Raw genomic sequence first — 23,532 nt, forward strand, 5'->3', positions numbered from 1 at the left:
TCCTGGTACCGTGAGGTCTATTACGTGATCCGATTTAAGAAATGCACTAAAATTAAAGGATTTTTTACGAAGGAGTGATTTAAATTAATTACGCTCTGTATATTATGTTTTTTTGCTTTTCATATTTTATTCCGCAACATACTCACGCAGCCTGTAATACTATAAGAAAGTTGCGTCACAAAGCTATGAACCGAAATGATTGCAATGAGGCATGCAATTGATGAAATTATAGGTAAAGAGTAAAGAAAAGTACGTGTATCGTCAAGCGTCATTTTCTTATAGTTCCCGCGACATAGAATACATATTAATGTACGAGAATATAAAGCGTCGAGCATATAATACATCTTAGACAATTTTTCAATTCTTCGGTAATGATTACGTAATAAGTTGTGCCATTATAGCTTGAAGGCCAGATTCACCGATGCGATCGATTCGCGATCTTTTACGTGTCGCAGATACGCGAGACAGCTGAGATAACAGCGCTCTTTGTATCGCGTCAGACGACACTTGGTCACGTCGGAATGGGGCGAGAAATTGAACGTTTGCTCGACCCAATTTTCGCCGAGCGGAGGTAATTGCGCGATGAAACGGCCTAGAGAGGGGCCCGGCCGTGTCAAAAACTTGGCAGGAGAACCGCGGCCAAGGGAGAAAACAATCAACTTTTAATTGGAATCCCGTACGCGCGCGCCGGATACCGCATGCACGACCGCTCCGAAGACTTCGCGTTAGTTTAGATTCGGCAATTAAGTGCGAGTCCCGTCTCCCTTCCCGCTTTCCGCGCCTCGGAACGATTAACTCTCGTCGCTGCGTATAATTTCTCTAAGCTACATCGAAGATGCGATAACACGATTAAAGTACTAGAAATTAGTGGTTGAAACTACTTTTCGCAACGACTTTTGTGCAGCGCGCTGCATCGTCGTTTTTCTTTCCTTAAATGCTTGAAAACTACGTATCCTCGTGCGTTAAAAGTCGCTAGAAATAGGAATCAAATGTGTATATCGTGTGAATTTAATTAAAGTCAATAAAGTGAACTCTAATATAAGTAAAATATTTCTATTTGCGATGTTCAACCATAAAAAACAAATGTTCTTCTGTTCCGCAGGGATGACTGACCCGTACAGTCATTTGGGTTTAGCGAACCCACGGACCCGAGCTCACACATTACAGACACACACATACACATCCATATGCAAATGTTTTTAAATGATAATGCAATAAATAGCTGAAGAAAAGTAGAAACAAAAGATAATTCAAGAAGAAAAATAATTGTGAAATTTAGATGTATAAGACTATTAATTGGAAACGTTTTAAAAACTTGAAAAAAATTATTCTTTCTTCTAATTGTAAAAGACCAGGAATTTCTTATAAATAGCCACATAAGCTATTCTTATATTTTCCTCTTCTATAATTTTTTCGTATTTTTTCTCTTTAAAAAAGAAATGTACCTATTGCAGATTGTTTAATATGGCTTTCTGAAAATCACTTCGCAATTATTTTTCGCAAAGTAAGTTTGTATTTTGCTATTTTTACCAGCAATAAAAAGTTTTTTTTATTTTGTAAAAAGATATACGCTTTGAATACATATCTCTTTAAGTTTAAATCAACTGTCCTTTCGACATTCGCCGTTTTTTTACGCTGTACCTAATGCAAACACGATGGCGTTCATCTGTCAAATCGGAAGCGCGGATAATGAACCGGCAGGCTGAAACAACAGTGTCGGACAGCATTCGAAACACTGGCTAATTCGGGACGGAGAATCAAGTGCTCGTCGAATCTGCGGTAACAAGACAAACGAGCGTGTGCGAGTGCGGGTTCCGATCATCGAGTGAATGTCAGACTCGCGATGCCTACCGCCGAAACTAAATCCAGACGGACTGCGGGATGAAGTGAATAGTGATCCGGTTTCCCACGTGCCACGCCATTTCCTTTTGAATAGACAAATGGAACGTGCCCGTCGGTCGAACGCGAAACACGTATAGTAAATTACCCAGAGTGTGTAAAAAGGTTTCAAAGCGGATTATGTTGCGGATTATACAGGACGTTCCACACTTGTCGTTGCCTAATTTAAATGACAAATTTTATTCACACCATTTTAAAATTTATTTGTCTACAATTATCTTTCTATATAAAATCCTTCTAAAATTTAACAATCGAATTAACTGAGATGTCAAAAAAAATGGAAAATGCCGATAATTTACCATTATCTCGATAAAATTAATAAGATCAAGGAGAAATCACATGGCAAATATGGCCTGTAAATACTTTGTGCCAATCAAGAATTTAAAATAAGACTGCTTAAAAAATAATTTTAATATCAAACAATTGTTATATTTAATTAAGAGATATCTAACTAACAGTAAAGAAAACAACGATATCTAGCGATTTCAAAATAACCATTGAATTAATACAGATGTTTCTTTTATTACTATTATATGTATAATTGTTGAAAAATGCAAAATTACTACTAGTACACTTATCCCTTTATCGCAATTATTTCGATTGACGTCGAGAATACTCGGCACTTGCACCGAATAGACCGTACGAGGTTTGGTTAAAGCTGCGAGAAGTGCACTCGAATGTAAAGCGGTGGAATAACGACTATAAACCGGCGGCGTGACACATTGCAAACCGATAATGTACGACGTGCTGTGTTCACGTTGCCTATTAATTTGCTGTTAATGACGCTCGAACGTGAGAAACTAGCCGGGGTTCGCTCTGCGCGAACGACTCTGCTGGAACGCGATCGGATCGTTCTGCGCGCGAGCCTTTCGATAAACTGTTGTTCAAACCGGATGGAATAGTTTAATTCCAACGTTGCCGGAAAGAGCGGAAAGCGAATGAAACATGACGCGGTGAAGTCTCGAAGGGCGGCTGCGTATTCGACGATGTGGAAATAATCAAGGATGGAAATGAGGTGAAACAAAGAGCGGAAAGGGCGAAATTGTACGTAAAGTAAGCTGTAATTAATGAAGGTATTTTATTATAAGCAGAATGTTGATTGCTGCTCGGTGCTGGTGTTTGTGAACTTTAAGATTAGTGCTGAGAATATATAATTCGTAAAACTATTTTCGTTATGTATAAATATAATACACAACTGGCACATTTACAGACAGAATCAAGTTAAATTTGAAGATTACAATTATATTTCCCTTACGACAAAAATATTTCTTGTACTTTGAAATAAGTAATTAAGGTTTTATTAATTTTCACATTTTTTGTGATAATTTTATTGGTATTAATTATATTATAAAACTTCTTTACAATGTTAAAGTAAAATATAAATTTTAATAAAGTAGCTTCACAAACTTTAATCTCTTCCTTCAAATTAGATATTCTTAAATAGTGAAGTAGAATACATTTTATACTACTTGCAATACACCATGATTTTATATTTCTATTTTTTTTCTATCTTTTACTAGTATAGTAAGGCAATTCCCTGTTTCGCACAACTCTAGGAACAAAGTTAAGAGTGGAGAAACGACTAACGGACAAGAAAATCGAACGCGCGCCTTTTGTCCAGATCTTCGAAGTTTACTTCGTCGAGGAAGCATCCTCGCGAGACATAACGGAATAAATAAAATGAGGAGAAGAGTGGCCTGGAAGCCACAAGGCCGAATGTAGGCGACGGTCGAGAGCCAATAAATTTCTCGCGATTGGAAACCATTCTTTCGAGGGGACATTAATTAAATGGCGCGCCGATGTTATCGCGCGGCGCGGCACGGCGCGTTCACACGTGCAAAGAAAAGCCGTGATTAATAGAGGTCTCGTCCACGCTGAAGAAGGATTATTTTCTTTCCAGCCCGACGCGTGCTGCGCTAAAGATTTTGTGAATAGGCGCCGCTTCTTCTCCGCCGTTTCTCGCGTTGCAATAAGTACTTTTCTCTCACAGATTTGGAATCGAAAGCAAAGAAAGAAACTTATGAAAAGAGTTGAACAGTAGCAAGAAATGACACAAATATATAAGTGACTAAAACAAGAAATTAAAATTTTATAAACGTAGAGCAAATATTTTTGAAGTTAGGCGGTTTCTGAATGATTAAGGTTTTCTTAAGTAACATTTCAGGTGCGATTTTGATGTCCACGTTTTTGGATATTAGTTGCGCAATTGCGCGCGAGCCGACTATGAATAAATCATAGGATACTTATACCTCCGAATTAACACGACCCTCTATGTTACGATTAATCGTGTGGAAAGCCGCGTAATAGCGCTACTGCTTTTACCTATTGCTACCTGATTAATATTGCCCACATCGGAAGCTCAGTAAAACTCGTAGGAAAGAAGCTGATCGTCTAACGCTACGTATATTTATATTAAAGAGATTTCTCTATAAAAATATATGAAAACAATTATAAACATCAAGGATACATATTGTATAATGCATCATTTTAATATCATAGTTTTGTAATAGCATCGAGAAAGCATAGTTTAAAACCATTTTCGTTCATATCTCAACCAATTAAATAATAAAGTCATACACGAGCCGTATATAGTTTATTCTTTCAAGATAGATCAGGATAGAAAAGAATGACCTCCCGCAGACGAATCAAAACTTCACATTGGCAGGTAATCTTAAAAATAAAATCTACCGCCTTTTTAACGAGCAGTCAGCGCGAGGGTAACACGCATGGGGACTTTATAATTGCATTCTCTCTGGTCGAATGCGAGCGGGTCCGGTTCTTGTTACGACATACGTTTTACCCAGTTATGTGACTGCACTGGAAATTTATGGCCACTAAAACGCCTCGCCGCTGGCGAACGCCTTTCGTTATTCCGCGAGTATACCCTTAATTAAACGAGCGACGATGTTCCACGCAGCCCTTCGCAACGCGTTATAAAGCGGCGCAATCGAACGGAGCTCTCGTTCATCCGTAAAATCATGAGCTCGCCGACCAGCAAAATCGACAGTTGCAATGGAGTGTATTTTATACCGATCAATTTTCAGTCAACTTCAATACAAATTTCAATTTTCTCTAGAGCTACACCGAGAGCTATGTACACGCTATATTTTTGCATACACTACAAAGGCTGGATAATCTGAGACAGGAACGGTGTCTTTGGTGGTTTAGTCCTTTCCGAATAGCGCGCGAGGTCCTTCTCCGCATGCCCGAGCTTGCATGCATGGCCGTTGCATTCTGCTTACGCATTCCGACCGTGATTCCCGATAGACGTTCTACATAGACGCGCAATCATCCTTTGAAGGGATAATGCAGAGCTAATTGTTACGGTCAATGAAATAATGTGGAGATATTGTCGTTGTATTGCATAATCATGTGACGATATAATTATTGCTTTGATGTTCTTGACTATTCCGTGATGCATTTATGTACTCTTCATTCCCTCTCTCAAGTTAATTTCAGATAAATAATACCGATTATTTGATTAAAGCCTAGCAATACATTCCGTTATACATTATGTTATAAATACGTTAGATAGAAATTTCAAGGGCTAAAATTCGAAGAAAGCCATAGAAAAGATAGATATGCAAGTTTTCTCTACGATAATAACAATTTTTAAGTTTACATTCTGTTCTTTTTCTCTCTTCTAAAAATGGTTTTATATTATATATGTTTTCAAATTTTGTCATTTTGAATCGTGATGATAATTAGATGAAAAAGAATTATCAATTTCTAAAATAGCATTTCAAAAAGAAGACTTTAAGAAGGTTTGAAATGAAGATAATACCTAATTTTTTTAAACTCTGTATTAATAGTTGCTTTCCATTTACATCAAAACTCAGATAATTCTCACTTGTGATGTCATTCTGTCTTTATTATTCATTAATCGCCAAAAAGGATAGAACGACGTCACAAGTGAGAATTATCTGAGTTTTGATGTAAATGGAAAGCACTTAATATCAAGGTATCTTTTTATTGAATTTGCAGTGATCGAAGTGGAACCAGCAGAAATAAAAAATAAATTGCTAAAAGAAATGCTTGATGTGATTTGAAAATGGTTTTAAAATGACTTTAAAATGCATTTTTTTTTAAATAGCTCTCTCGATGTTTGATATGACTAATCTTATTGATTATGAATTCCAACTCAATTTTTTATTTTCCATCGAGATATTTTCATCGCATTAATCGAATCAGTAGCAAAAGTATGTGTAAATCATATATATATAGTAAAAAAAGAATCGAGGTTGAGGAGTATTCGAAATGTCAGTACATTCGAATGGAAATGAATCCCGACAAATCCTGTATCTACTTTTCATTGGTAACGGAAACCACGTCGAACATTTCTATCGTGCCTCTTACGATTAGCTGCACACGCGTGTATATAGGACGCGGGGGATACGGTGCGTGATCATGTGCGCTCTGATGCGCGGATGCACGAGAAATTCGCAGGTATTCGGCCGATGTGCCGCGTATAAATTTCGTGACACTCGGCGCCAATATGTATGAATATTTCGGAAATCAGTACACGCGCGCCCGAAATCCGCGCGGAAATCCCGACGGAATGCGGAAACTTCTCCAATTTTCTGGCTGGCATAGCAAATAGTCCTTGGAACGCGCAATACTAAGTTTGCCGCGGAATAGCGAACGCGAGCTCTTCTTCACGGCTGTTAATGAAAAGATTCGCGTAGCTCTCGCGATTGAAAACATAGTATAAATGGAACTGCTTTATAATTTTGGAAGTTTGGCTTTTTTCTCAAGATGCTCAGTTAACAGCGTCATAAAAAAATGCAAGTGTTATTCGTTATTATGGAGAATGAATTATAAAAATCATCTACAACATTTCTATTCTATAATAAATAAATAAATAAACGAGAGGCGTCGAAAGTATATGAAAGTAGCGTTTTTCTGAAATTTTCTAATTGTATGTCTTCTTGTGCTGAGCTTTCGTTTGTTAAATCGCGTAAATTTTATCGTTTTCAGTGCGCGAGTTCAGAATAATTTTATGACAGTTGATAATCGGATAATTCTGTAACGCGGAGCATAAATTGCGCCAGCGTAGCGAACATTCGAAGCGAAAAAAAAGGGTATCAGGATTGTTACGACCGGTTATCTCTCACGAGCTTGTTAAAACGTACGCTATTATAAATTTTGAAACAAAATCTCCGTAATTTTCCAGTATCGATTATTTAAAATTATGGTTAATAATGCGAAACATAATTATCTCGTTTTATCTGCGATATATTTTTCATGAAAATGCTGTTATTTTCATCAAAAATGTACTCTGTATGTCGCAGAAGCTAATGAATACTGAAGCTTAACAAAGCATCCTTAATTAGTAGAAGTGTCGAATTTTCAATAAACAGATAAATTTCTGCGGATAATTCCTTCGCTTTGCGAGACATAACACGAGTTTGTCGTATTTATAATTTCTTTATGAGAGAATGTTTAATAAAACAGGAAATGAAAGAAATAACGCACAGTCACGTGTGTGGTCAAGTTGCAAGTATACTTGCATATACGGAGGTTTTGCACTTGCAGCTATAAAAAGAACTTGCATTTTGCATGAGCGTTCACCGATTGATGGCTGACCTAATTACAAATTCATTTCTATCCCATAACGTGGATCTGCTTCGCAAATTGGGACAATCAATTTTCAAAAGCAGTTTTCTCATGCTTGATATAAATAGCGACAAAATAAAAATTCAATAGTTGATAGTTATTTATCGATTATTTCTGGCAGTTTCATGTCTTTAAATGGTTATTTTATTTCAGTCACTTCGATTACTTTATTACATTGCTATACAAGTTTTCATTCTGATTTACGTTACGAAGTGCTTTTCAGGTTCTCGTTCGTAAGATAATTGGTTTTCGATAGGATAATGATGCCAACAGTAGGTATTTGTGATTCGAGTTGAATCGACGAGTTTCGACGGGGAAACGAGTTTGCTGTGACACTTACAAAATCGAAAAATCCACAACGTTCAGTTACTCCTCGGCGATCCCATCGTATAGTTTAGGAGACTTTTACTATCTTGACATGGCGACGAGGGGGCGGGGGAGAAGCAATAAATGAGAACGCTCGCGTTTATTCGTTTGAAAAACAATGGATGGAGATAAACCCGGCAGTGAGCGACACCCTCCATCGTCATGGGATAAGACATATACATACATATATACACACAAGCATATACATATATACACATCTGTATCTGTGCGTATGTATCTGTACATATGTATCCGTATCCGTATGTGCCCACTCGTGTAAACGCTCGCATCACGCGCCGATATCACGCGCGCACACACGCGTCACGACTGAAAAACATTGAAAAAGTCGTGGCAAATATTTTCGCCACAAAACGCGCCACCGGTCCGCGACACTTTCCGGTACATGTTGCACGGTAAATCTCACCGGAAAATTTAGCGGTTTGCGAGCGCGACGGGGGATTCGAGCGTGCGAGGGAGCTGGTTTCATCTCGGTGCCGCACCACCGAGAAAATATCAGTCGTCAACATTGGCCGGCGTATTAGTGCTGGCGATATTGCGATAAGAAGTAAAAAATATTATTCCCCGGATATCCAATTTACGATCGAGATACATTTTGGCAGTTGCGGTTGCAATAAACGCGACGTCGGAAACGCGCCGCGCTGGCCATTGCGCGCTTATCGCAATAATTCGCGAGAGTTAGAAGCAGTTCGTCGTAAAACGTAAAAAAGATCGAATTCCCAATACGATTGATGTTGTGTTATTCGTCACATAAGTATTAACTTTTTACGGAAACTCTAATAAGACTGCAATTTAAAACGAGCTAATTGAGAATTGTATTCAATAATTTGTACTCTATTACTATATTAATTGACGCTGTTTCAATACGTAGGCATACACCTACCACTAATCTTTAATCTGATTAATATTTTAACGATATAATAAGTAGAACGTATTACTTTAAGATAACAATGCTACCTTAAACTTTGAACATAAAGCTTTAAACCGTACAAGAAAATTAGTTTATTTTTTATCTGAGCTGCTCTAAATAAGTCGCACGCGTTTCCTTCTTAGATAAAATTTTGTATTATAGAAAAAAAGTTTGATCTGTTGTTTTAATTGTTGTGAAAATTCGGTTTCCTTGAAATAACGATATTCGCTACCTTAGAAACCTTAGAAGAGGAAATTAAACACTTCGTCGATTAATTGTTGAAAATTAATCCGCTAATAGCGAGCTTCGTGCGGTTCGCATGTAAAACTGCGGGGAGAGAGTTCTTCAAGGTAAATACTTGTAAAGTACGCGTTTCGCTCTGTAATTTCCACCCCGGGTATGCGCGCCCTTATGCTTGCCGTTTAACTCGGTTAGGCTTCGACCCGGTGCGCCAGAATACAATAGGCTTCAGGAATAATTACGAGATTGCAGAATTATTGCTCAAGAGATTCCCCTTACCCATTCTTCGACATTACATCATTCCGCCGCTCGGGGAGCTATTAAAACTCGACATCACAATGGCCCATTCATTCGATTTTACCCTCCGTTTGTGTTAAACCCACCGCATATGCATGCGAGCGCATGTACATTCATTGCAATAAAAATTATATTGCATCAAAGCTGGTTCTCGCTCTCTTTACAACTATAGAATTATCAAGGGAGTCAAAATGACTTGTTTGACATTTTTTTAGATAATTATTATTTATTTGTAAAACATTATAATTTTTGTTTCTCTGACTTTTTAATTTTATAAATTTATTTTCTCTTTTCTTTATTTTGCCTTTATTTTCATTTTTAATCTTCGGTAGTTTTAGTGTTAATTATAATGTATAAAAAAATTTTTTAAAATAATTTTCCCTACTTTTATTTCATTTAAATGAGAAAGTAACAATTGAACTATGAAGATCTTTTATTTTCGTAAGACGTGCTCTAGAATCGTTAGCCCTTTGGCCATAAAATCAGCATCCTTCGTCACTGATAAGCGTTCCATTAAATTTCGTATAACGATCGTTTTATACGTGCACTAGAACTGCGTTAAGTGTGCCTATGAAACAATTTTTTCGGCGACTAGGATTGTCGGGGATAAGACAAGCGGGTGAAGGGACGAGTCTCGTCGCGATCGTGAACGTGAAAGCGATAGTCGCGCGACGCGCAATAAAGTGTGACTGCACATAAAGGCAGTTCGCACCGATTCGAGTTAGTTGCCCGAGGAGGAACGTTCGACACAATACGCGCTATACTAAACGCAACACTAAACGGCGAAACGTCTACAAATCGGAGAGATTGCGGCTTCGTCGGTCGGATACGGAAACATGCAAATAGAAGCGTTGCAACAGGTGTAATTGACAGAGCGACTTGGAACCGGACACGCGCAATCTCACCGCTTGTGTATAAGTCAACGATTCTATGCTATAAGTTAAACAATATTCGTTGACACATGATTTCGCGTGAGAATCGTCCTACGTTGGGATGGCATTCGTGGTCATGCACTGTTTGATCGTATACGCTCACGGATTTGCGATTGTTCGACATTATGCATCTGTATATCCCGTGATCGTTTCCGATTACGGAACGTCGCTCTTATCAAACGGCTTTCAAAAAGTCTACAATGCGCTAATAATTCGGATTCTATATACATATATTTGCTTCTCGTCGATGCTCGTATTTTGATGGGCAGATATCGATTTCATTATTATATGAGTAGAATTGAAGAGCTTGATTTTCGACGTGACCGACGCGAACGAATGTATGACATATACTATTGCCATAAATAAATATAAATATATGTGAAGTAAATTCGTACGCAGAAAGTGACCGACAATTAAAGACAATTTTTCAATATCTTTCTTCTTAGCTTCGGTTCTATTTCGCGCGATGTCTGAATGGAATTTCAAACGTAATTGGACACGTCTCTTGTAACCCGTAATTATGCGCACTAATTTATACATTTAGAGATACGTCTAATATATGTGGATATGATTAGACGCTCACAGACGCTCGGTGCATCAAGAGCAATCTCCCTGAAGCGAAGCGGCCGGCGCGGCGTCGATAGGCAAAGCTCGCACGGTCGATTGCGGAAATGTATATACACACGTTATGTACATCAAGCGTATATATACTGTTTAATATAAGATACATCTACCGAGGGTCAGAGCGCGCGCGTGTTTGTTCGCGAAGGCGACGTCGTTGTTAACAAGCGACGCCGACGTCGCCGGGCATTCCTGCCTGATGAGGCAAACGATTGACCCGCGCGCGACGGTACATACGACGCTGCAGGTGCAACCGAAGCACCCCAATCTGACGTTGCAGCTGCGAGCATCGGGACGCTTTCAAAGGGACAATGGGGTCGCGCTAAACGGCGCACATCGATCCGTGTGAATCCCGGCGGAATCCCAGTCTCAATCGGCGGGAGAAATATGTAGCTCTTTAAAAAGATTACAGACTTTTGGCATGTGTACCTCGCAAACGACACTATAACTTTATTCGCTTTTAACGCTTTTTTCTTCGTTCTTTGTATCTAAAATTGCGAAATGTGACAAAACGTTGAAGATAGGAAGAAATAATATATTTATGCAAATAGTTGTTTGCGATGATAATATTTATGATTATTATACAAGATATATATAATTTTTAAATGGAGAAAGTTGCTGTAGAATTTTTATGAAAAATTACAGTTTTGCAGTTATGATATTTTTCATTGATAATGTCGATGTGATCTTTTCACAATTTGACGGTCTAGTTTAAAGACCATGTGAGTATAAGATTTTAGACTTTAAGAAAAAGCATGATATACGCAGCATGATTTTATAATAGATATGTAAAAAATAGTTATTAGATTACATAAACATAGATTACATACATATAATTAGATTACATATGTATAAAAAAATTAAATTTCTCGTTTGTTAAATATTGGGAAGAGATTTGATTGATTAAAAAAATTTCACTTACAGTAATTGTTTTAAAGTTACCCTTACGGTTACATGTATTTAATGTGTGGTACAAAATATATGTAATAATTTCTCAAGTGTATGTATATGCATATATATATATATATATGTATGTATATCAAGTATATATATGCTAAGAAATAATAGGATTTAAATTCCTTCCTCACATTTAGTCTATCTTTAAAAAAGCTATAGTTGATTTAATAAAACTTCGAAGAGAATAACACGTAAATAATAGATGTTTCGTAACTTCGAGAGCACATCGTGAATAAACTCCTTGCGTAACGGGGACTGTATACAAAGTCATTCCCTAAGTTCGACGAGCGTGCAATCACAAATACATATGTGTATATATAGATATATCGCCTTTACATTTTTGTAAATTTGTCGTTTTATAAATTTGAAATATAACTGGAACACAGTAGAGAAGATATGTGTCAGTGGTCGAGGTTGCGAATGCCATATATATGTTGATACAAAGATCGACTGCACGCTGTCACGTGCTGTCAGTTATCTCATGAAATACTACTGCAACACATACCTACACATACCTACACATACATATGTATTACAGCAAAACATTTAGTACGTTAATAACGTATTTCGTTAATAACATTTTTACGTTGGTATTTTATTTGTTAAAATACTAACGTTTATCACGTTTTCCGTAACTGTAAATAACTAATAACGAAGCGAAAAAATAAAACCGTTACATCTCGACGATTTGGAAAAGATGACACATTCGCAATATGATTCAATAATAAGAAAAGAAGGAATAAAATCTCATGAGTGGCTCAGACAATTAATGCACAATATTATTAATCTATTCAAAAGCAGTATTATGAAAAAAGGGGCTTCTTATTTCGAAAGCTAATCCAAATAATTTCGTAAAATTATTTCAGAACTACTTATAGAATATAATTATGTGTAAAGCGCTCTGACAAAATATTTTTACAATACTTATACAATATTCACATGATACAAGCGTGTAACACGAAGCGTGCGAATAACAGCACGTATAAGATGATTTTTGTAGGGAACGTAAAATATATCGGATTAAACCTCGTCGGTTAAATCAAGAATGCGCATTAAATCGTGAATATGCATAGGGGTCCTATCTTAAAATATAAGTTTTATATTTTTCAACAAGGCATTTGTGTAATTCTGTCTCCTTTCTCGCATGAAAACTAAGCCTAATTATACCGTAAACATTGTAAAAGGCTAAGAAATATATATATTGTACATATATGAATCATATACAAAAATAATTTCAACAATAATTTTTTAATCATATATATATATATATATATATACAATATATCTATATATATAATTAAAAAATTATTTTTGAAATAATTTTATAAACATATATGTTTATAACATTATTTCAAAAATAACTTTTTTTTTTAACTTTTATACGTACATATATATGTACATATATAAATCAATATTGTGAATTTTCGGGGCAATGCTCTAGGATGCGAAGAAGCATTTTTCAGTAGGAAACGTCATTTTTTAATTTAAATATTTAACTTATATTGTTATTATAAATTTGGGAGCAATTACGATTGTCGCGATGTTAAAAAAATTCTTCGTTGATTCAGATTTGTTTAATTCTAAAAGAATTAAAGGCAAAATAAAGAGGTCTTCTCGGGAACTTTTATCATAAGGAGAAAGAAGACAGAATATTTCGTAATTTGTCGTTTCAAGAAGAATTTTAACAAGATACGCGAGAGATCCATGTCTTCGAAGTTACATAATATTAATTTGCAAAACAGCATCGATGTTTTGATTACAATTCATAAAGTTATAGCACATACATATAGGTAACTATTCAATATCTTCCTTGTCTCTCAGTTTAGAGTTCCTTATATAAGAATTCCATATTTCTATTTCTTCTATAAGATACTGGGCTTCAAGAGTTTGAATTTCCTTTTGAATGTCTAATAGTACACTGTCGATATTCTGCATTGTTTTCTTCAGTTCAGTGCTCAAAGTGCTCAATATGTCAACGGACGTCTCCACAGAACATTTTACCTGAGTATTGGAATGTTTTTTCAGGTACTTGGTACATTCTTGAAGGTGCATCTGTACTTGTGTAATATGTTCTTGAAAATCATAATATTCTTCTGTCATGTAATATTTTGGGACCTGTAGAGTCTTCACATCCGGGGATTTGTTTGTAGGCGAAGCAGAGCAAGTAGAAACGTTGACTTCGGGGGGATTCGTGTTGGAATTTCCAGATGGACGAGGAATATCGATCTGATTTTTCACATCCGGGGATTTCTCTATAGGCGGGATAGAACAAGTAGAAGTGTCGGTTTTAGAGGGATTTATTTTAGAATTTTTTAATGGACCAGAAGTATAACACCTCACACACGGAGATCTCTTTACAGGCGATTTAAAGCGAGTAGTGCTACTTGCTCTGATTGGTGTTGGGAGGGTGGTAATGGGAGCCAGTTTCAAGAATTTTCTGGGACTTTCAGCTGAAGGACTTGAATTTATCGAACAGAGATTCTGATTAAGTTTATCAATACTACAGGAAACGCAATAGAAATTTTTAATTCTAAGGTTCATCGTGATGTGATCACGGTAAGCTTGCAGTATACACGTGTAATGAAAGAGCTTTCTGCAAGGACCTTTGCAGCGAAAACAATTATCGGTGCAACTGTTCTTGCAGTATTTGCAACTGTACACGCTGGGATGAAGAAAATTCCTGTTGGAATTTCCAGATGGACCAGGAGTATCGATTTGATTCTTCACATCCGGGGATTTATTTGTAGGCGAAGTAGAGCAAATACTGCTACTTGCTGTGGTTAGTTTTGGGGGTATCAACGGTGTGGAACTTTGAACTGAAGGATAAAAATTGATCAGAGAAAGATTCAGATTAACTCTATCAATACTACAGGAAACGCAATAGAAATTACTATCGACAATGTTCATTATCATATTAACATAGTAAGCTTGCACTGTACACGTGTAATGCATGAACCTTCTGCAGGGACCTTTGCATTGATAACGATGACTGGCAGGCTTCGTACAGTATTTGCAAATGAACATGGAACAAATAATATCTCGTGGCTGCATCGTAAGATGGAGAGAGCAGGTCGCTCGAGGGACGATAGCCAAAGTTTATCGTTTGGAAACTGTAGCCTGTCGATACAAATATGACTGTGTGAGAAGGACGATCGTAAACACAATCGAGGCGCGAACATTAAAGACACAATAACATGTGTATCGATAGCAATTCAAGCAGAATTGCAAGCTCGTTACCTGCGAGACCACGTCCAATTTACAGAAAATCCTGTTCAATTCCCAGAAGTGAATTCCCTCCTGAGAGTTTAGCAGTTCAGGTCTATAAACTGTTAAGAGCGATTCCACCGGCGTTTTCGGTCAATAAGACGGTCATCGGAGACGAGAGGATCGATCGGTACGGCACAAACGAAACGGCTCTAACTATCCTTAATTGTGATATATATTCACTCAAAGATCTCAACGGTGCGTCCAGACCGTCGAATTCGATCAGTACAAACAGTTCACATGCACTCACAAGGAGCTGCGGTAAAGTTAAACTGAATTCTCCGCGAGATGTTAATACAATGACGGAGCTCGAGAGACACACGGTTCCGCGCTTACATGTCTCGCGTTAGGAAACATGTCAATATTTCGAAACGTACTGAAAGCAAAAAAAATTGTTGCCTTCTATTTATGAAATTCGTTTCATGTTATCAAGGTTTACCTCTACCTCTACCGTTTTCTTTCAAAATTCTCCATAATAGATAAATAATCGATATACAACTCTGCTTTTATTAAAATATATCTCTTTAATTAGCATTATGTAATAATACCATTGTATTTTATACATACATATAATAAAGATGTGCATTTCTCACAAAGAAAATAAGTTTATATTATCTTTATATTCGAGCACAATAGATAAACTTTTGCTGGAAAATATAAAAAGAGGATTGCGTTCGCTTTAGAATCTTTAGATCGAGAATCGCTGAGTTGGGTAAACATTTGATTAGAGTTCGAGAATACGTGCCACGTTTTGACGAAGAACGCCACACACACATACCTACTCAGAAGTGCCGCTTTTGTCCCTAGAATATTTCCGTTTATTTCTTTATAGCCGGAATCCGCGCTATTTCGTCGGATAGACAGTGCTTATGTTCGGCCGGTCTTCAGTCGGTCACGTTGCGCGACAAGAATTCCTCGCGAGATTGCACGCGAATGTTCACGGAAGCTGGATCGATCGTGTCCGGAAACGCGATAGGGGATATTTCCACGAAAGTGCATATGAATGTAGGAGGAATTCGCGAGAACAAATCGAACGCCGGTAGTACATATTTACTGCATTGTCGAGCAACGACAAGTTGCAACGTATTCACAATTTCGTTTGTGCCCGTTTTACCAACGAGTCCCAGAGCAGATGACTAGAATTAAATATTTAAAAGGATTAATTATTATCTCTCATCTGGGCTTTTTGTTCAAATTTAAAATTGATTTTTTTATAGACGTTACATTTGAATTAAATTATTCGGGATATGCATATACATATATTAGCGATAAAATTTCAAAGGAATATAATCTGAAATCGTAAACACGGGGAACAAGCGTGAATATTGACATATTTAAATTTATAACAGAGGTAGAATGTAGATAATGATATGATATGTAAGTCGATAAATGCAATGTCTTGCGATACGATCGCATGGTCATAATTATAGTCACCACTGTCGGCAGTAAGTGGAAGCCAGCTCTTGTGGCTCAATTATATCGGGTAGCCGCGTTGTCCTCGGCAACAAAAGCAACGCCCCATCGGAGCGAAGTATCGATATATTGTCAGAGAGGGGCCGATTAAGTGGGCCATTTCCGAGTGCTCGTTGCCTCTGTCTATTGTTTCCGAGAGAGGCCCCATTTGCCGCTCTCGTCCGAGCCGCGCGCTCTCGTTGGCCGAGCGCGAGTGAATCGGAAAACAACAACGGGAGGAAAAAAAAAGAAAAAAAACAGATGGCTGAATGAATTTTTCAGCGAACTGTTACACCGGATTACGCTGTTCATGCGATCATTGTTGTTATCTGTTGTTGCTGTACCCGATAACAAGAGGCAGATAAACATTTTTAAAAGGTTTTATGCCACTTGCTGCAAAATGCAATGAAGAGTTTTGCGGAGCGATTTAACGGACTGATTCGCGCGTCTGAGAGCCACGTGAGATTAGATTTATATTTTATTAGTGGGGTTATCTAATTCGTAAAACAATGACGTATCATATTGCATCTACTAAGGTAGATTACCTGCAGGTACATTACCTGCGAGAGATCATTCATTATAGAATTTGTAAAGATCGATTGGCTCGTAATATTATTCGACATTCCTCCGTCACAATCTGGTTACAAAAGTCCCTAATTGAACATCATACGTAGCAAAATGATGGAATCCTGTCTCTATTAACGGTGCGCATTTTTTATCCATCATGCTATCAATTACGGCAATCTTCGTTCAACCTTTTAAGCAGCTTTTTTCCCTTGTTCCTATAGCAGGATGGAGCTCGTTCGAGGGAATCTAGACGAGGCTCGCTTTGATAAGGCTCGTTAAACGAAAGTACGTAAAAAGTACTTTGAGTGGCACGAATCAAATGAAATTATCCGCGGACACGACTCTGCCATACGGTAATACGACTTTTTTTTATGAATTATTATGCAATTATGAGTTCTTCGTTTTCACTTTGCCCCGCTAGTTCTTTTATGCACATTTGACTTTAATTGAAACATTTTAAATGAATAAAAGATTCGAGGGAAATTAAAAAAGAAAAAGCTTTCCGCAAGCAATATTGTGGAAATCGTCTCTACATGCGTTTGAAAATGTATTATCGCTTAGCGACCGACACTTTCGAAAGTACTTACAAGAAGAGGCATAGTGATTTTATAATATTCATAATATCAGAAATTATAATAACATTATCAGATATGTCAGAAACAGTACGTGTTAGCGTAATCATCCTACAGTTCTATAAACGATGTATAAAACTGATCAGGCGATCTGTTAGGATCACTATTCGTTTTGTGGAGATCAGCGATTTTTAAAAGGGAGAAAAATGCCTCAATATCCCTTGAGCACGAATTTATACGGACAAAGAACGCCTTTCTATCGTTACGGCCGGAAGAGTACTTTCCGGATGCGTACCGGTTACTAGCCTGTAGTATCGGAAACTATACTCTTTACTTCGCAATGAAGCGCTATTGTGACTCACATTTACATTGCGCATATGTGTACTCATCTGTTTACGAAAGTGATATTAAAGAAGACTAGAAAACTGCGTTGTATGTATTGCACGTGTGTAACGTATATATTCTCGGATTGAAAATGCAGCAATAAAACACGAATAGTTACTTTGCGTTTCGTAGTAAAATGTATATAAAATTCCGTTTATTTTATATTTTATACGAATTATAATTATTGCGCAATTAAGTTTTCAATACAGCAAATATGATTTATTAATGCGCACAATAAAAAATGAACAAAGAGGGGAAGAAATCTAATTCGTTGAGATTATTTATCATAGCAATCATAGGATTAAAGATTTGCTCAAATAGCTTCAACTAAAGTAATCACAAACGGATCACTCACGGAGTAATAAAGTCAGAGCGTAATTCTGCCATATCTGCGATCTACGTGGCACCACAGCGAGTGTCGCGGGGATATTAATTCGTGATAAAGTCCATAATCCTTGTTTGCAAATTTATGAACGGTGGATTGACAAGCGTAAAGCGTGATTCTCGCCGAGAGGCGCAGAAATTCGGAACAAAAGGGATCCCCTGCTCTGTCAAGTCAGGTCAATCACTGATTCGTATCGCCCTATAACACCTTGACATATGAAATCTGTCTGCGTTCGCTGTACGCCAGGTGAACATAGAAATGATTACTAGCAAAAAAAAACTGTAAACTCATATTCGAATTTATTACATTTTCTATATAAGCGGGCATCGAAAATAACTCTGATGTTCAGAAGTTAAAGACGCTGCAGAAAATTTTAAACAAATAAGTTTTTCAAGAAATAAATTTTTAAACAAAAGCGAAGAAAATATGTACGCCTCTCTCTCTCTCTCTCTTTCTCTCTCTCTCTGACTTTGTCTTGCAATATTTTTGCATACACTACATACTGAATCTTTTAAATTCAGCTGAATATTTGTACAAATAACTCTGAAAAAATGCATATTTTTCAACGAATTTTTTTTCAGTAGAATGTCAAATATCACAGGATTTAATCATAAAATCAAAATTTAAGCCTGTGTTTAGTAAATTGAAAGAATATATTTAAAAAAGAACTTTTCAAGGAAGCTAGTTACCTACTTGAAATTTTTACTGAGTCTCAAAGATCTATGTGTGTAGTTCTAAAATTAAGAAACCACACATTCGAGCTATTCATAAAAATACTTTTCCTCCAAAATTATTTAAAACGGTCTTTAGAAAGAAAAGAAATGTGTAAAATTGACAATATGTTTAGTAATAAAGAGAATAATTAAAATAAGTAAAAATAATGTAAATAAAACGTTATACCATGCTGGTTCTGTTGATATAAATTCAAACGTTTTCACCTATGCTCATAGAGCATAAGGAGAGGTTAATTACGTTGACGTCGCATCGCGACCCTTCACGCGAGAGTATAGTGTTACGGTATGCTATTATTTATTACTGACATCATTAACCCTTGGCGCTTAATATAATGTGATGGAACAACTTATATTCGCACACATAACAGCCAATAAGCTCATTAAGAAAAAAAATATGCAGAATTAAAAGAAAGCTTAATGAGATTCAATATTATAATACTAGAATTTACGTTTCTATTATTTCTATGTAAAGATTAGAATTCTTCTACATATTATAAGTAGATTTCATTTCAACAATAAGATAAGAAGTTAAACCATAACGAGTAATATGTATTGTATATATAGTATCAACAACTTTAAGTTGTATTAAAATCAGTTTTATATAAATTGATAAATTCTTTGAAAAATCAACCTTATAAATGTAGAGAAATAAATGAATTATTAATCTCCACATCTAATTTAAACTTTGCCTTAAAATAAAATTTCACTCAGATTTTCACATTAAAAATTATTGCTTTTAATGGAAAAGAATAATGTTCAAATAAATTTTTATTCAATTCCACAAGTTAAATAGTCAAGCAAACGGTATAAACTGCAAATGTTTCGTTTCAGTCTGTATATTCATCGAGCGCGAAGATCTAAAAACAATTGAAAAAGCACTCAAAGGGTTAATTACGACGAACGGTTCGGCGGACGATATCGAGGCGCGAACGTCAAGACGACAGTCAATATCGGCGCGCCGAGAAAAGTAGCCCGAGACACATGCGCTCGATCTTTTATTCATGTCACGTCGACCAGAGCCTCGCTCCGTGGCTCTTCCTGTCTTCCCGCGTCCAAACTACATCCGGCTGTTATACGCGTCCGCGACGGACGTGTCATTTTGCGCGATAACACGCGCGTGTTGCGACACGCGTGACACGTGAACGCCCACTGGCCCTGCGGCCAACCCTCGATGCCCCGTCACGTATTCGATGAGAGTGCACTCTCCGCAGGATGTATACGTCCTTTACAAAGCAATGCGGATGTATTGCTCGTAAATTCTCGTATCGACGGCAAAGAGAAGGCTATATCCAAGATTTAATGAGCGAGTAAAATCACGTGAGAGTGGATAATATTCGCGTTTAACTCGTACGATGACTTTTCGCGGCTATAGGCAATGATCATTTTATACTAACCGAACTTTATCAGCTCTTCACATACCTAATTGTAAAGAGAAATATTGAACGATTTTTATCATAAATCTTATTGTTATTATATAATTTTATCATTATTATCTACACTGAGAAAAAAATACTTAAAAATTTATTTGTGGGATATAAGCCTTATTTCATAGAAATAAATCTCTTATTTAAATACGGCGAAATAAAATTTTATTTCTAGTAAATAAACCATATATTTCATTTTTGAAATAAGTATTATTTATGACAAATAATTGTTTATTTCCTTGGCATAAGTTATTTAATCGCAAATATCAAAATTTTAAAATTTTTATAAATCGATATATTTCTGACAAATAAATTGAATGTAGCTAAATAACTATAATTTCTTCTCTTAATTTAATTTTATTTCAATTAATAATGTTATATTATATATTGAAATAAATATTTATGTGAATACATTTTATTATACTACATTCACAGAATAATATGGATTTCTGATGTGAAAAATGCAGACCTATATGTACAAATATTTTTACGTTTGTATTGAATTTATTCGATTTATGATTTGTTAGTTATTTAGTACAAACAGTTCTCTTCGTCGAGCTAGAAGAAATATACTTGTATTATAAAGTTAGAATAAGAATTTTTGATCTATTAAACAAGTTATGAAAACATTAAATAAAATTAATTATCGCATTATTTCTTAGATAAATATGAAATTGGCTTGGAAATTGGGAAATTCTCATGATATTGGAAGAACTATTTTTATTTTTCTGTTAAAAAGGGAAAAGTTGTCCTTCGAACTTTAAGTTGAATAAATTCAATAAAGATGTAAAAAAACTTTGTACATGTGTCCATTTTCCTGAAAAATTTAATATAAATATAGTATGGAACATAGCATAAAAATAACAATTATACATCAAAGTTAATTTATTCTGTATATGTTTATTTTACAGAGTACAATAACTTAACAGTTTTTTTAATCTTGTTAAAAATACAATGACAACACTTGAATTAATACAATTCGTTGGCAAGCTTCTCTTTCGATTTCGCCAGTTCATTCAACTTTTTCATAAATCTTAATACTTCCTTACATCGTAGATCACTCGTCTTCAAGGTGATTGGTTTACTACTGTGATCAATAATAATAGGTTTCACGCTCACGTTTGTAACACTTTGATCAACTTTCTTTTCTTAGGCGGAGACAATATCGGGGCGACAATGTGAATGGGCAACTATTGAACTTTCGGAACTATCCAATCGTTGCCCATTCACACTGTCGCCCCGAGACGGCCGTTTGTCAATTGATTTATGTTTCGTTACCTGAGTAACGAAATTCTTGGATTTGTTTGGAGAAACTGTGTCATTGCTGTTCGATTTGATATGCCTGGATATCGCTGATTTGTTGTCACCATGATCCATTTCCACGTCGATGTTCTTGTTATTCAATTTGTTCTTTCTTATCCGCTCTTCTTCCTCGTTAGAGTACACTGCGAACAAATCTGGATATTCAAATGTCTCCAAAATCTCATTCTTGATATTGTTGATATTTGGTATTTGGATATTGGGATTCGTTGTAAATGCTGGATACCGCTCCAGCCATTCCTGATAGCCTCCATTCAGATTTTCGAGAAAAGTGATCCTGGTATAAAGCATAATAAGACTATACCGTGATCCCATTTCTCGAAAATCTGAATGGATAAGGATCTCCTTCAATATTTTTACATGAACGCACTGTGCCGGAGTCTCTCGCGTAGCATTCCACTCGATCGGCACGGAATATAGACATTTACTGTCGGATACTGTCGATACTGTCGGACAGATGTATTAACATTCCACATATTAATACATCTGTGGAATGTTAATACATCTCTCCGACAGTATCATGGAACTTTCATAATGGACCTTCGGCCTAGTATCAATGATCAAAAATCTAACACGTATCTTTTGTATTAGAAAAAAAAACTCATCGCACGATATAAACTGGTCACTATCGCTACACAGACTTATATATAAGGGTTCTTCCGTCGGTATTTCTGGCAATTTCAATCCAATGTCGCTATTCGGCGCGTCCAACTCATTCGTCTCTACCTCCATGGTAAAATGGTGAAGAATCCAATAATTCAAAGAAGCAAAATAATACAGTAAAAGAATGTATTATTTTGCTTCTTCAAATTACTTGCTTCTGCACTGTATTATTTTGCTTCTTCGAATTAAGCTCATAGCGTACTTCTAATTTTTGCTTCATGTCTGCAAGTATGTTTTTCACTTCATTTATCTAGAATATAAACATTCATGTATTCCACCATCCGTACGACACACGTCAGGCTGGTTAGTTGTAGAAATGCAGGTAAGTACACTTCTTACCTGGTCGACGGTCATGTTCGTAGCATAGGAATAGACCGACTTGCCATCCTTAACGCGAGTTCTCCTCAGCCACTCGAACGAGTCCAGCCACCTCTTCAGCATGATGTACGCGGTCTCGTCCGCGGTTTCAATTTGTTATATTGAAATGTAACAAATTATGTGACACAATATGACAAGAAATATAGCAATACTTATGCAAATGTAACAAAACATAAGAAAAATGAATTATATTTTTTCTTATTTGTAATATTACACACATACTTTAAACAGTTCTGGAGAATTTTACATACCATCATGTCCACTGTTTCATCAATCTTCTGTAACTGATTCGTCAAATATCTCTTGTGGCGTAAGAGCAAGTGTCAAAGTTGGAGTCACAAAAGGCATAGAAGTCGGAGCCAGAGAAAGGTTATTGTCAGAAGGGGCACTGATTTCTTTGCATAAATCATTACTGCGGAAATAATTTTGTAGTGCAATTCTTGCACCTACCGATGGTATAACTTCAGCTAGTTCTGGACACTGATTAATAGTCATGTATTTCAGAGTATCATAGTTGACATCATTATCTAAAA

At 36.3% G+C, this 23,532-nt stretch overlaps 1 protein-coding gene and 1 pseudogene across 1 annotated transcript; both read right to left on the reverse strand.

Annotated features, from left to right (window-relative positions):
• Positions 1–13,200: 13,200 nt before the first annotated feature.
• Positions 13,201–15,501, reverse strand: LOC139774734 (uncharacterized). The gene is made up of 2 exons (XM_071710162.1): positions 15,094–15,501; positions 13,201–14,973 (listed from the first exon to the last, which is right to left on the reverse strand). Exon 2 carries the CDS (start codon positions 14,905–14,907, stop codon positions 13,651–13,653), a length of 1,257 nt encoding a protein of 418 aa, XP_071566263.1. The 5' UTR covers positions 14,908–14,973; positions 15,094–15,501; the 3' UTR covers positions 13,201–13,650.
• A 6,106-nt stretch (positions 15,502–21,607) lies between these two features.
• LOC139774756 (uncharacterized) lies at positions 21,608–23,256 on the reverse strand (annotated as a pseudogene).
• Positions 23,257–23,532: the final 276 nt, after the last annotated feature.

This window comes from Temnothorax nylanderi, unplaced genomic scaffold (assembly GCF_030848795.1).
Source record: "Temnothorax nylanderi isolate EJ_2023f unplaced genomic scaffold, tnyl_v1.0 TNYL_tig0086_pilon, whole genome shotgun sequence".
Lineage (NCBI taxonomy): Eukaryota > Metazoa > Arthropoda > Insecta > Hymenoptera > Formicidae > Temnothorax > Temnothorax nylanderi.

Coding starts and splice junctions, on each gene's coding strand:
- LOC139774734 (XM_071710162.1), bottom strand. CDS start 14,907: ATGCAGCCACGAGATATTATTTGTTCCATGTTCATTTGCAAATACTGT.